Source organism: Spizellomyces punctatus, assembly GCF_000182565.1.
Source record: "Spizellomyces punctatus DAOM BR117 chromosome Unknown supercont1.11, whole genome shotgun sequence".
Classification (NCBI taxonomy): Eukaryota; Fungi; Chytridiomycota; class Chytridiomycetes; order Spizellomycetales; family Spizellomycetaceae; genus Spizellomyces; species Spizellomyces punctatus.
In genome coordinates this window covers 940967-954411 of record NW_015971547.1, presented here as the reverse complement: position 1 = coordinate 954411, position 13445 = coordinate 940967, and the positions used below count along the sequence as shown (strand labels likewise).

General features: G+C 47.3%; 6 protein-coding genes across 7 annotated transcripts; 3 read left to right on the top strand and 3 right to left on the bottom strand.

Annotated features, from left to right (window-relative positions):
* Nucleotides 1-758: 758 nt before the first annotated feature.
* Nucleotides 759-2700, bottom strand: SPPG_06393 (uncharacterized protein). Its single transcript, XM_016754606.1, has 4 exons — nucleotides 1935-2700; nucleotides 1463-1870; nucleotides 1374-1390; nucleotides 759-1312 (listed from the first exon to the last, which is right to left on the bottom strand). Exons 1-4 carry the CDS (start codon nucleotides 2624-2626, stop codon nucleotides 843-845), a joined length of 1587 nt encoding a protein of 528 aa, XP_016606755.1. The 5' UTR covers nucleotides 2627-2700; the 3' UTR covers nucleotides 759-842.
* Nucleotides 2701-3823: 1123 nt separating this feature from the next.
* SPPG_06391 (uncharacterized protein) lies at nucleotides 3824-5411 on the bottom strand. The gene is made up of 7 exons (XM_016754605.1): nucleotides 5327-5411; nucleotides 5163-5245; nucleotides 5032-5106; nucleotides 4891-4954; nucleotides 4742-4823; nucleotides 4507-4675; nucleotides 3824-4442 (listed from the first exon to the last, which is right to left on the bottom strand). The coding sequence occupies exons 1-7, from the start codon at nucleotides 5352-5354 to the stop codon at nucleotides 4029-4031; spliced, it is 915 nt and encodes a 304-aa protein (XP_016606754.1). The 5' UTR covers nucleotides 5355-5411; the 3' UTR covers nucleotides 3824-4028.
* An 82-nt stretch (nucleotides 5412-5493) lies between these two features.
* Nucleotides 5494-6809, top strand: SPPG_06390 (uncharacterized protein). Its single transcript, XM_016754604.1, has one exon. It carries the CDS (start codon nucleotides 5554-5556, stop codon nucleotides 6520-6522), a length of 969 nt encoding a protein of 322 aa, XP_016606753.1. The 5' UTR covers nucleotides 5494-5553; the 3' UTR covers nucleotides 6523-6809.
* A 194-nt stretch (nucleotides 6810-7003) lies between these two features.
* On the top strand, nucleotides 7004-9070 carry SPPG_06389. 2 transcript variants are annotated; one of them, XM_016754602.1, is made up of 2 exons: nucleotides 7004-7180; nucleotides 7318-9070. In XM_016754602.1, exon 2 carries the CDS (start codon nucleotides 7377-7379, stop codon nucleotides 8931-8933), a length of 1557 nt encoding a protein of 518 aa, XP_016606751.1. In that variant the 5' UTR covers nucleotides 7004-7180; nucleotides 7318-7376; the 3' UTR covers nucleotides 8934-9070. The 2 variants fall into 2 exon arrangements, with proteins under 2 accessions (XP_016606751.1, XP_016606752.1); XM_016754603.1 differs by having other exon boundaries at nucleotides 7315-9070.
* Nucleotides 9071-9219: 149 nt separating this feature from the next.
* Nucleotides 9220-11037, top strand: SPPG_06388 (uncharacterized protein). The gene is made up of 2 exons (XM_016754601.1): nucleotides 9220-9316; nucleotides 9379-11037. The coding sequence occupies exons 1-2, from the start codon at nucleotides 9253-9255 to the stop codon at nucleotides 10896-10898; spliced, it is 1584 nt and encodes a 527-aa protein (XP_016606750.1). The 5' UTR covers nucleotides 9220-9252; the 3' UTR covers nucleotides 10899-11037.
* Nucleotides 11038-11077: 40 nt separating this feature from the next.
* On the bottom strand, nucleotides 11078-13357 carry SPPG_06387 (uncharacterized protein). The gene is made up of 8 exons (XM_016754600.1): nucleotides 12743-13357; nucleotides 12408-12680; nucleotides 12307-12335; nucleotides 12117-12245; nucleotides 11955-12054; nucleotides 11753-11894; nucleotides 11543-11684; nucleotides 11078-11474 (listed from the first exon to the last, which is right to left on the bottom strand). Exons 1-8 carry the CDS (start codon nucleotides 12785-12787, stop codon nucleotides 11375-11377), a joined length of 960 nt encoding a protein of 319 aa, XP_016606749.1. The 5' UTR covers nucleotides 12788-13357; the 3' UTR covers nucleotides 11078-11374.
* Between the last annotated feature and the right edge of the window lie 88 nt (nucleotides 13358-13445).

The window sequence follows — 13445 nt, the reverse complement described above, 5'->3', positions numbered from 1 at the left end:
TTTTATGCATATCCATATTTAAATACATTAGTGTCGCCTCAGAGCTCATGGAAAACAGTATTAGGTTCAAATACTGCCAGAGGGTTGACCTGGTGCACCGATTTCATATCAAAAAGTCTGATCCACCTACTCTGCCAAGAAAATGCAAGAGGTTTGAGATCCTAACCAGATTCCTACCATGTGCATGAACATCCGCGTCTTGGTAAGTCATGGCAAGACTGACATTAAGTAATTGGATCAATTCTTTCCAATATGTCCTTCCATTCTTGCCCAAGCATTATCCGGTACTGGGATATACATTTGCAAAATAAAGCAACTGGATCGATTATTTTGCAGAATGGAATCATGCGGTTGAAAATACCGGGACCCGCGAGACAAACGATAATCTGCATCGTCTCAGTTTGTCGGAATATTTCCCAGTACACCATCACATCACCGCTAAAGCAAACGATATACCCGATTTAGCCATGCTCTGGTTTCAAACCTATACCGGCATCTTTTACTTCAATTCACTCGCCACGCCACAGGATTCCTTACATAGAAAGCATTCTGCACATACTCGACGCCGAAGAGGTATTTCCCGTGCTAACAGCAATGTCCCCTTACCGAAGAGTGTGAGTTCAGCTATGCGCGAATAACTGACTCGTTTCCCAAACAGCTGGCAGAGATAAAAATGATCGGTCAGCGACTTCGGCGGATCGAATATTCTACAAACATCTTATGGAGGCTGAGTATAATGGAATGCAGGCCCGGTTGTGGGTTAGTTGTCGCTGCCGTTGGGCAAAGTTGCTTGGTATTATGTTGTTGATGGCTTGCTAAGATAATGCCTAAAGAACTGCTTGCTACACATATGTTGGCCCGACGACATTAGACCAGGGGCTGCAGTCCCCACCCACTCCAACCGCCTGTACAGCATAATAGTAGGGTACCCCTTCCATCGCTCCCTCATCCCTCCACAACGTTGACCCACTGCACACATCATCCGTTACATTTGTCGCAACGGGATTTGGCTCCCATTCTACTCCCCCAAACTCATCTCTAGCTCGTCCCCTATAAATCACATAGCGAGCTGCCCAAGCACTTCCCCGAAATCGGAAGCATTTTGGTCGAATGTCCTCCAACAGGTAAGGTGCCTGAGGGACGGGGTACGGAACAGTACGTGGGTCTAGACCCTGAATGCGGAGTGCGTAGTTGCGTATTTGAGGAATCACTTCAGCTTCTTCGAAACAGAATCCCCGATTACGGGAAGGGAAGCCTGGTGCGTGATACGACCAATATTTTCCGCCTTCCTCTGAGTGAACATAAAAGCCACCTAATGTTGAATAGATAATGTCAGTCGTCAAATAAAGAAGAAAGCATGGAAAAGTGCGTACCGAACATGCTGTGAAATCTGCAATGTGGAGATATCATAGAAAAATCATTATCAGGGGCAAGGAAGATTGAAAGAATGTCAATGTATCACCTTAGACTCCAGATCAAACTGCCCGTAACCTTATCATTGCGCAAAATATCCTCATACATCCGTCCATACACTCCAGTATTACTAAATCCAAACTCTCCGACAATGAAGGCCTTACTGTGCTTTGCAACAAAGGATGAATCGTCTTTCAGCCTCTTGATATCGGATTCGCCGTAATAATAATGGTTTGTGAAGATATCGGGTCCTGCGGGAGATGACAATGCCTGTCGGTCGTATTTATCTTTCGCTTTGAGCCCTCCCATCGTTCCATCTAGGACAAGCGTGTTGGGTGCCAACGACCGGATGTGAGCTGTCATGCCCAATGTCCAGGATGTAGGAGGATTCGGTCCATTCCATCCTCCGAGTTCATTCCCAAGTTGCCATGCTAGGACAATGGGGTCATCGCCGTATCTGATTTGCCGTGTTCTTAATGTCACTGAAGCTAGTGGATCAAGATCATCTATAAATGTCTTACCGTATTCCATTCACGGTGTTGACTCTATTCAACACAAAGGAGATCAAATGCTTGAAATCCTCAACCAACTCTGGATCTGTCCAGAATGCACTGGGCTTCTTTCCTCGTAAACCCGCAAACGCAGCATAGTTCCCAAAAAGAGCATCCCCACATGCCCCTACTTCATCCTTTCCGCCATAATTATTCACCAAGGGCACAATCAAACGCACACCCACGTTCCTGGCGATCGCCAGAGCATGATCCATCGCCACAAAGCAGTCTTCATTATATTTCCGGGGCTGAGTGACGTGAAAGTTACATCCGGCCCCCAGCGTGTACGTTCGCGCAACTCGGCCACCCATATGCGCCACAGTGAGGAGGGCGTCGTGCTGTTCGTAAGGGTCTGGAAGGACCCACCCGCAAGCATCTGGGCGATCTTCGATAAAGAAAAGGTTGGGAACATTTATAGAGATGAAACGGAATGGTCGACCATTTTCGTATAGAGTGTGGCCCTGTCGCGTGATGAACGACATTCCCGATGAATCTGAAGGTGCGGGAGCAATTTGTGGATTGGAGTGAGTGGGTTGAGTAGAAGGTTGCGGCTGATTTGGGCGCGGCGGGAGCGGGAGCTGGTTGACAGGTTGCCCTTGGCCCGGTCCCATTCCCGGATAGCTGTTACCCTGAACTGAGCTTTTTGACGGCGCACACCCCATTTAACGGCTATCTTCAATCCTATTCAATCCTCATGCGTGTGTGGTGAAAAACGGACCCGTTAAGCAAAGACCGTCGCGCTGACGGAAGGGCTGACATCAGAGTGGCTGTGCAATCTATTGTGGCAAAACAATTCTTGCCACCATTCCCACACCTGTGAACCTGTCGTTTAGATCCTCGTCATGACACGAAATGGCCTACAAGCATTTTGCAAGCGTCCCACATTTGCGTGCGATCTATTTACGTTGATCAAATGTTTGCATCTGTAGAGTTGAAAGGGCCGTGAGCTTGTCATTGGGGGTACTTGTGTCGTTCGTTTGCCAGCTTCTGAGAACGGATGTCGTCAAAACGGAAGTATTCCCCAGAGGCTTTGACCCAAGCCAAAAAATGAACTGACAAGCGAAAATTCAATGGCGATATGTTTCATTTGCTTACAACGAATAGCCAATGCGGTGCAGGACAACATGCCAACTAACAAAGCGCTGTGGGTTCTGCTCTTGAGTTGCAGCTACTGGGATCTGCCACCTGAAGTCCAAACATCGAGGAGGCATTCTTACTGATCTTTCACAGTCAACCTTCCGTCCCTTAGTTAAACTTACTCATGGCATCACCGCATGAAGTAACTAGAGCTCCTCAGTCACCAACGGCGACTACATTATCGAGCATTGCAGGTCTGCGGCATTCCCGGCTCAGTTACTGAACATCAATATTATTGATCAACATATTATAGAGCTCTTTCAAAAGCTCGAGTCATTTATTAGTGATCAGGAAGAAGAGGATCGCCGCGAGGAGCAAGGCACAACGGCCCTGTGGGAGCGGGTTGTTGTGATGCGGAGGGAACATATAGGTGTCTTGTACAGGAAATTTCGGAATCTATTACCCAACACAACCCATCCCATCTTATCCCTCTGAGGTCCAAATCATAGGACAATATTCGTCAACTTTTAAGTCAATCGGGTATCAAAAAACCACAAATTCCAGGTATTCTACAACCCAATCCTGAAATAAACAGTCTCCAGCCGATTCTCTCCGCCATCCCACCTCCGCCGACTAGTCCGCCGCCTGCAGGGTTTCGCCGACATCCCGGTGCATACGTGTACACTGGCCAAGAAACGCACGCGCAAATGGAACCTGTGAGACGGAAGCCATGGTGGAAGATCTGGAGGCATCGAGCTGGCCGTCAAGGAGGCCTAAGGTAAAGGTGGGAGGCACTGAAGATCTATCTTCTAGAATGGGTACAATGGCTGGCTTGGATCGAGGACTCTTTCAGATTTTTCCATTGTTACTGTCTTAAATCTGCATTTTCAATCAGCATATTCCGGATGCGTTTTCCAATGTTTCTCAAGCGCAACTTTTTACATTCCAATCACTACGTCTGCAATTCTAATGCTCTGTACCATATTCCTAAATCAGTCCCAATGCATCTCTCATAACGCCACCGACCTGGGCCACACCGGTTCTCAGTCCCCTCAACAGCAATGGGACCACTCCTTCCTCGTCCGCAGATCCTTCATTCGGTTGACTTTCTTGGGCAATTCTCTCCTCCTCCCCCACTCTGACCAATCGCACACCATCAATTTTTAAGCCGAACTTCCACGTATCCGCATGATCGATGGCCTCAACCTCGACTTTTAAATATGGCGGTGCGCCTTCCCAGTCCCCTACACTAAGCTCCGGCAGCACGAAGTCGGTCCAATCTGTTGGACGCAACGGGCGACTTGCCTCGCCCGGAACAAATGTGGGTAGACTGTAACTGGGGTCGTCTGGAAAATTGCCTAATATACGGGTGGATGCAGTTGAGTCGTGGGCCGCAGCTTCCTGAAAGGGATCAAGTTTATGAATATCTCAAGCAGTTGGCTTCTAAGAAAACTGCTTAGCTTACTTCAGAAATTGTTGATGCTTTGAAGGTTACACCAGACAGGGTATGTGGGCCCCGTCCGACAAGTTTGATTCTCCAGATTGGGATGTACTTTCCTCTCGGGACACCGTTAATCTGACCGCGTACATCAAACCAACATACGGAGCGCAAAGTCGCAACCAACCCAGACTGGCTAATGATGGAGGGATCTTAACACCGTCTTCGGCATGTAGGTGAGGCTATCCACGGTTTTACCTACCTTGAAAGATCCTCTTCCATTTGCCAGTATCGCCCGTCATTCCAAACTATGCTTAGCTTGTCCGCTCGTAGGCTAAGTCCATCTAAGGATTGAACGTACACCAGTTTAGTGAACCACAGCCTTTGAATTGGAAGACCGTGAAAGCCTACCTGCGCTTAGCGTTTGGTACAACTCCTTAGGGCTGTGTATGGGTCCTTGAGCAGACAGAGCGTCCTAAGAGTCGGCCGATGGACACATTCAATCTTAGCAAAAGCAGGTTGACAACGTGCACAAATTATAGTGGCAGCCACCTTCCCGAATCGCCATGCAGTCATCAAATTCCATAAGTATTCATCACGAGTTACAACCGAGAAATGACGACTTGTCTAGGTACCGTTAGCTAAGGGGAGAGATCATAACGCCCAAAAGTTTCAAAAATTACCTGGGCTAGTCTCCCTACATCTGAGCAGCTTAAGAACTTGATAATCTGAATAGAAAGTTCTTGGGGAAGTGTGGAAAAACGATCTGCATTGTTGTGCAAAAGCCGGATCTACTGGTTCAGTACTTGGACAAGTAAGGAACTTGCAGAGCAGCAGGGCCATTCACCTCTTTCCAGAATGCTGATAGGGGCCATGGTATTAGCGTGCAGTCTTTAATTTCGGAAATGTGACATGACGACGAGTTTATAGTCGCCAGCGGCCACGTCGTGGTCATGGCGCAGCTGGCTTTGGTAACCTGACATCATCATTATCCAGGCCCAACGTATCAGTACAAGTAGAACACACTAGTTGAAACACTTAAGGGAAACCATTTACAAAATCAAGAGATCTTGGATGGGCATCGGTAGTAGCACCTCAGCAGATCCACTCAGGGACGTGGACGACGCTTTCATGTCGCATTACGCCGCGCTAAAGGCACGATCAATCGATTGGGAAAAGAACTCGATTCTCATCCTGACCGGGTCAGACTTGAAGTTGCTTTTCCACGATAATGCAAAGTCAACCGTAAACCGTGCGGTCCCATTTTCGGAATTATCTCGGAAAATGTATTCTTTTAACGTCCCTTTGTTCCATCGCTTGAAGTCTCTGTGTCATCTTCCACTAGCAGTATTAGCCGTTGTGGCCGGCCACACAGACTTGGAAACAAGTCAGAAAAAGCTCAAAGAACTGGAAACCAAAGCGGTGGCGGTCAAAGAGGCCATTGTTAAAGAGGAGTACAGCTTTACACAGGAGCAGCGCCAGCGAAATCTCAGCATGGTGGATCAGACGATCAAGCTTATCCATACTTACACATCCCACAATCCCGCCACGGATAAGCAGCTTCCTCAAACCGATTTATCGTCGTTTTTCCGCCGTCTTCGCTCTGCTTTCATGTCCAACATGTATGAAGCAACCCTCTCGTGCCTCGAAGCTCTCGATCACAAGCTCCACGAAATCATTGCAGACATTGGCGCATCGAAGAATCTCCACATCGTTGTGACCGGTGAACATATGCCTCAGGAAGATAACATGGCACTGCAATATTTTCTTGCCGCGTGTGGTAGAAAGAGAGAAGGAGATAGAGTTTATTATGCTACCTCAAAGTACAATGAAGAAGAACTGGTGCAGTTTGTAGCTCAGCATTTGGCGGACGGAGTTGTTGGAATGACGGTGTATGGAAATGGAGAGGTGATGCACAGAGATCTACTGGCGCCCGCTGCAGAAGAGATCATAAAACGATGGGAGGCCGAAGGTCGCCTACCTATTCAGGATCTTTTGAGGGACGCAGACGTGAAAAGATGGAAATGTCCCTTTATAATATAGCAAAATTAATAGCAAAGACTGTTTGGGTTCCCTCCTCTCAGTTGCATGAGCAGTGGGTGTACTACGACTTTCCGTGAGCAGAGAACGAACCGCCGTCCCGCAATCTCTTGCCAGTACTAGGATCCTGTCAAAATGAACTCTTTGGGTCATTGCATGAAGAAGCAAGAAACCCAAATCGAGATTGCCTCCTGTTGGATGGACAAGCACATGATAATGGCCGCTCTTTCACGTGAGATTATTCTGCTGTGCTTTCAGACGGAATACAAAGGTTGGACAACCTACTGGACATAACCTAGATGCATATAAATTTTATAGAAAGTACAACTATAGAAAGTCAAGCTTTATTCGCCATCGAATCCATTGATGACAGTGTCATGTCCAATGCAATAATATTCCCTAAACGGTCTCATGCGAAGGGTTAAGCGACCTGAATGCTTCTGTGTGGACAGAAGCGTCCGAACGCGTGGAAGAACAGAAGCTACTGTACGCGTGCAAGGACTGTCACTCTGCCCGCGCAAAATGACTGCGCATATCCGATATCAGGCTCTACTGATGAAAAGAGCAGGACCTATCGAGGATTTCTGTTCCCAGCAGTATACTTGACCACTCAAGGACAAAGTTTATTCTTGCGACCCGCTCGTGGTGGTGTGAGGAAAAGGTATGGCGAGACTGTCTAAAACCCGCAACATAAATTGACAGTGCTATGTTTGACGTCCCAACACAATGACAAGAAGGCGGGAACAATCGATGTCCTGGGCGTAACATCTTGCTGATATCTCGTTCTTTTTCAAGCAGGCCACCTGTGTACTCACAACGATCAATCGCAAAAAACACCATAAAGAAGACATTTTGACATGCAGTTTCGATTCTGGAAACGCGCGTCAAGACGGCCTCAGGCTAGTCCTTTTCACGGCGAATACCACGAAGCTGATGCAAAGAATTCCCTTCCGTCCGATACTGTAACGTCAGAACGCAAACGGAAAAAGGATCACATTGAGAGTGAGAAAAGGTGGTTCTGGTGTAAATCAGACAGGCAGCCCGCAAATGATTGTTCCTTGCTAGGCCAAAGGAGGCAACAGGGCGATTCGGCGGGAGAAAATGAACGAAATGGTCATAAAAGACGTACCAGTGCGGTCGAAATCACCGTTTATGATCTGATTCAGCCAGATGATAGCTTCCAGGACTTTGACAAATGCCTCCCTCGTCTTCCAATTCCGCATCAAGCATCTCCTACGGCGCCCCAAGCACCGAAATACACCTCTGATGATCTCATTGATGAATCATATATTAGTACAGCTTCACCGGATCCTCTTCCGCTTCCGCCCCGATATCAATGGGTTTCTCTTCATCCTCAACCAACCGTCGTGCGCGTCTTTCGGAGGGTTAGTACGTGGTTTATTCCTGGTAATAGTTCTGCTCGAAAGAAGCTACGGGAGAAGCGACGTAAGCAGCAGGCAGTGAACAGGCACAAGATTGAGCGATCCAAAACAAACTCGCATAAGCAAACGCAGAAAGTAGATGTTGGCGGAAAGGTCGAAGCTAAAGGAGCCAGGAGATGTCGATCGGATATAATAACGGGCGCAGGACCATGTCCTTTTGGGACCGGTGTTATAACCCCGCGATCTCAGTCTGAGGCCAATACGAGTGACGAACTATTGCCTTTAGATCCATACTTGAGCCAACGACTGGTGGACGCCGGATTCACTTCTCGCCCAAACACCCCAACTCCTTCAATCAAATCACATTACACCACACCAGCTACACTGAAAGCGCGGCCCACTCTGTGCCGCCGAGAAACAGTAAAAAGCCGCACACAAAGCATCAAGAGCCATACAACCGCCGTGACGTGCAGAACCGTCAAATCACTTGACAGCCGGTCCTGGCGTCCAGCGTCCGAAAGAGATCTTCAGATGGATTTTATGTCCAGCATTGAGGCAGCAGATAACCTGCCACCTGTACCTGCCATCCCTGCTCAATATCAGAATCTAACAAAGATGTCGAGTCGAAATCCAATGCTTCAAATTAGTAAGACAATAGCTAGCAAGGAGCCCCAAAATAGAGATTCGCCGAAAGTAGAATCACTCGACATAAAGCCTCAGAACACCGGTCAACCAAAAGTGGAATCGGATCAGAGAGAGCCAAGCAAGAATCATCGACCTCAGTTAAAAAATGGACCATCTCAACACGACCATCTTCAGATGACGCAGGACGTGACTGATGCGGACTGGAAGCGGACAAGGCCGGAAGAACCAGCAGTTCTGAAAGAGCCGTCTGCGAAATCTAAAGTGAATAAACGCCGTCATTGTTCAAGTTGCTACCTGTGGGATGATGGACGAGGTGAATGGAAGCTTGTGAAAAAAGATGCTGCGGGTGAAGTTATTGAAGAAGTGTTTGTCGGAAAGGCAATTTGATACATAGGGTCACATTTTGTTGTGAGGTTGTAATAGGGAGGAATGTGTTTATTACTGCTGTGTACCAATTAGATTGTTCATGTTCATTGTCGCCTTGCCAGTTTATATAACATGAAGTTTCTGATGGCTCAACATCCACATAACTTTATTTTATGCTTTCGGAGATAATTCGAGGGTCGCATGAGTGATGACGACACGAGCGCCGCCCGCCTAAGCATGTATAAGCCACTCGTCTCCTGATGTGTTGGGCATCCCCCTGCAGAAATATAAGACGGGGGAGTTTGGCAACTCGTCCTCACAATGCAATACCGTCAACACAATGAGCGCAGGCATTGGAAATGACGAGCCAACCTTGAAAAACTACTGGGAGGAAGTCGACCAAGGTTTGCTCAGTACTCTTTGTCGCATTCGGTTCATATTTGAGTCTCAGCTAGCCACTCTCCAGACCTCGTTGTTCTTCCATCTTTAACCTTTGATGCCGAGGAGTTAAATAAAATCTCTGGGCTGGTTAATTATGAGGAGCGTCTTCTCTACCATATTCTTCACCTCACCCACCCCGCCACGCGGGTCATCTACATCTCATCGATGCCGCTTGACCCAGAGGTCATCAACTACTACATTTCCCTCCTTCCGTCCTCTCTATCACATAAGGACCTGTCGCGCCGTCTTCGATTATTCTCTGTCCATGATCCATCCGGACATTGCCTTGCCCAAAAGTTGCTGAGGAGGCCTAGGCTTTTGCAGCGGATCAAGGGCATTATAAGGCCTAGCCGAGCCAGATTGCAGGTATATCGGAGAACAATGTTCGAGAAGCGGGTTGCGGAGGAGCTAGGATTGAAGCTGGAGGCTGCTACTCCAGAGGAAATGAAATGGGGAACGAAATCTGGTTCGAGGAAGGCATTCCGGGAGGCACAAGTGCCCCATCCAGTGGGAACGTACCAAGCGGCACAGAGTGTAGAAGCGTTGGTAGAGGCAATTGGTGAGGTTTTGGTCCACAATCCGGGAGTGAAAAAGGGCATGGTCAAACTCGATGAGTCTTTTGCGGGCATGGGCAATGCCATTGTGGACCTGAGCGAAGCAGCTGAGATGTTGCACGGATCCTCCAACTCGACCTATCACGTCGATTCTTCTCTCAAAAATGCTATCGGAAGAGCTTTGGAATCCATGTCATTTGAATCCAAGGACGAATGCTGGACCCGATTCCAGAGCGGCATCCAATCCATTGGCGCCATCTTTGAAGCGTTTGTCCCGCAGCAAGCTGGGCAAACAACGCCGTCCGCTCAAGGATATATATCAGAAGACGGCCAAGTGACTATTCTCTCGACACATGAGCAAGTAATGGATGGGCGACATTACGACGGATGCCAGTTTCCTGCCAACTCGGCCTACGGTGCTGGATTAGTTCGTTATGCATCTGAGGTTGGCCAGGTACTGGCGAAGCATGGTGTAGCAGGGCACTTTGGCGTTGATTTTATGGCAACCCCACCATCAGCCAACTCTAGATCAAACGAACACAGCCTACATGCCCTAGAAATCAATCTCAGAGCAACAGGAACAACATTTCCTCTCATGTCCCTCCTCCTCCTCAATCACACATCGCTGGATACAACATCCCCAGCGCAACTGAAGACAAAACATTATATAACAACAGACCATTTCGGCTCCGAGGCTCTTAAAACTTTAACTCCAGGAGATGTGCCCGATATTCTTTCACGGTCTCCCTACGACTGGTCACACGAAACCCAAACAGGAGTCGTTCTTTACATGATTGGCGGCGTGGCAGAGTTTGGACGGTTTGGAGCCATGTTTGCTGGTGATACCCTAGAGCAGTGCAAGGTTATGATGAAGGGATTGATGCAAATCTTTGAAGACGAGGCTGAGAAATGGAATCAGGAAGCCGAGGATGTGCCAGAGGATTCATTTAGCGTCTTGGTTGGGAGCGTCGTTGAGGCAAGCGGTGCATAGGCTGTCTGGACATTGGGATGGCAAAACCGTGTACTTAGTATCATATTGCCCAAGATTATGGATGTTACATATGTAGTATGTCAATCGCCTCCGTTGTGTGGTAAATCTGGGCGTCGACTCCCATAATGCCTGCAATTGCACTATGGAAAGCCATATGAAGACCAACAGACACACTACGATGTCCACATCAAGATTCTGCCATGACATTCACCAAATTTCCGTACATGGTTGCTGTCTATTCACACTGTGTACGCATCAAGGGTGCTTCATGCGCGCTGTGCAAACAACCAAATGTGCCATAATGAATATTGTTTCCAATGGGCTCATCCTAGGAATGTCCCGGGAATTAACATACTCGTGTCAAATCTTCCGTCCATTAGGCATACGAAAAATTCCACGATCCATGCTATATTACGCTAGTAATATGTCACCCAAAATTGATTTGGGAATACAATGAGCTTTGACGCAGACTATTCTCATGCGGGTACAAGCAGAGACTGATCCTGCGGCCTGGCATGACTAGGCCTCACGCTTGGTGCTGACCTGAGATGATCTCCTGATAAAGCGCTCCCAGTGCTGGAGACACACGAAAAATAAGAAAATGGGATTGACTGAAGCAGCGATCTAACTGCCTTTTCACTTACTGTCTTGACTGTCTTGAACGGGATATCATGGAACCAGTAGTCGTGTTGTGCACCAGAGTTGTCAAACTCTCAAACACATTCTCACAGGACAAGAAGATCTGTGTGAAAAAGAGCGCCGTAGGAGTGTCGAGTTTGGCGTCGTCTGCAAGGAGTAGGAAGCCAAGTATCAGTAAACGTTTTTCAAAGGCCTTACAGCAGATCGTGGATCACCTTTAAATGTTCTGAAAAAAATAAAGTAGATCGTGAGGGTTAGGAGTAGGAAGACCATCAAGAAATAGTTGGCAAATTCCAGCGACCGCATTCTTTCAAATCCGGTTGTTTTATTCTCGAGATTGAGAAATGCGCGACGAAGCTGGAAATAATGATATCAGAGAAGGTCGATATAGATGAGGACCAGTAGCTTCCAAAATACCTGAAGGCTGAAGCAGATGAATCCTGAGAAGGCATAAAAGACTGGCAACATCAACGAAATCGCAGCAAACTTTTGTGTGAAAGATTGTGGAGTTGTCACGCTGAAGACGCATCATGAAATAAATTAAGCTATATCTTCAAAAATGCTCACGGAGATACGTACGGGAATGTCCATTCCAGCACTTCTGCTACCCCCATGTAGGTGGTGACAACGCCGAATATCGTGACAATAATAAGCGTTACAATAACGTAGATCTTTTTGTGCACTGCGAGGGTCAAGGGGATCATAAACCTATATATCAGCTGTTAAAAGGGGTTAACCGCAAAATGCATTTTGACGTTGTAAATTCTACCTCATCATGCCCGCTATATTCAATGCCACCTAGAACATAACCACATACAAGTGAGTTTCTCTAGATGAAAATGCGCTAACGCCAGCAGCCGAAATTCTTACCAGACCAACTACCCAACCTATAAACCCTGTAATAATAGACACTCTCGTCCGCGATAAGAAGATGCCTTGTACGATCATCGCTCCTGTAGTCCCCAACCCCAAAGACCCGATAAGGAGCGTATATGCACGATAATTTCGAACGTTGGTCAACAGCCGCCAGATGGAAACGAGAATGTTTCCAGCAACTAGAGGTAGCGCCGCACCGGTAATCATTGCGACGGTGGCATATGCGTCTTTCGTTGACTTGAGATACCCTTGCATGATGTATTGGACCTGTGAATTACTTGGATTGTCAGAAGGTGACAGTACAAAAAAAAAGAAAAAGAACTACTTGCCCCCACGTCTGCCATGCAAGGCATTGTCATGTTCGTCATGGCCATCTTTGCAGTAGTTTGGATTTGGCAAACGCCGTAGTAACGAGCAGAGAGGTTTTACGTTGTTGAGACACCGTCTTCATATATTATGCGGAGGCCGCAGAAAAAATCAGGTTTTGGTTCTAGTTTTATCACAATACCGAGAGGATGCCAAACAGTTTTTTTAAATGAATGTTGATGGGGGATGTTATTGCAAAAACAAACTCTGGCGAACCTCTACTGAGTAGCGAATTTAAATGCAAGTTCATCCAATTTAAAAGCCCCCATAAAACACCACAATTTGTATTCCATGGGCACAAGAACCAGAAACCAGGAATGGCCGTAGAAACCAACTTCTGTTATGGTATTGTTCTGCTTGTAACCCACAGTTATAGTGCGTCTACCGTTGACACAGCAAGGAATGACCCTCATCTACGAATACTGTGCCCATCATCCGGCAATGAACATCCGGAAAGCCCTCCGATTGATTGGTGAATGATGGGTAACACAACAGAAAGTCTAGTTACGCTCGATCCTAAAACAAAAAAACCAATCCCGCAAAGATTGGCCTTGGGTATGGACAACCCCATTGTTTCAAGCGTTCATTTGCTTCCGCTAACGCCTGCCACAGTACAATACCAATCGAATGTTTTGAAGCACACGAGCTCACATGAGCAAACAATCT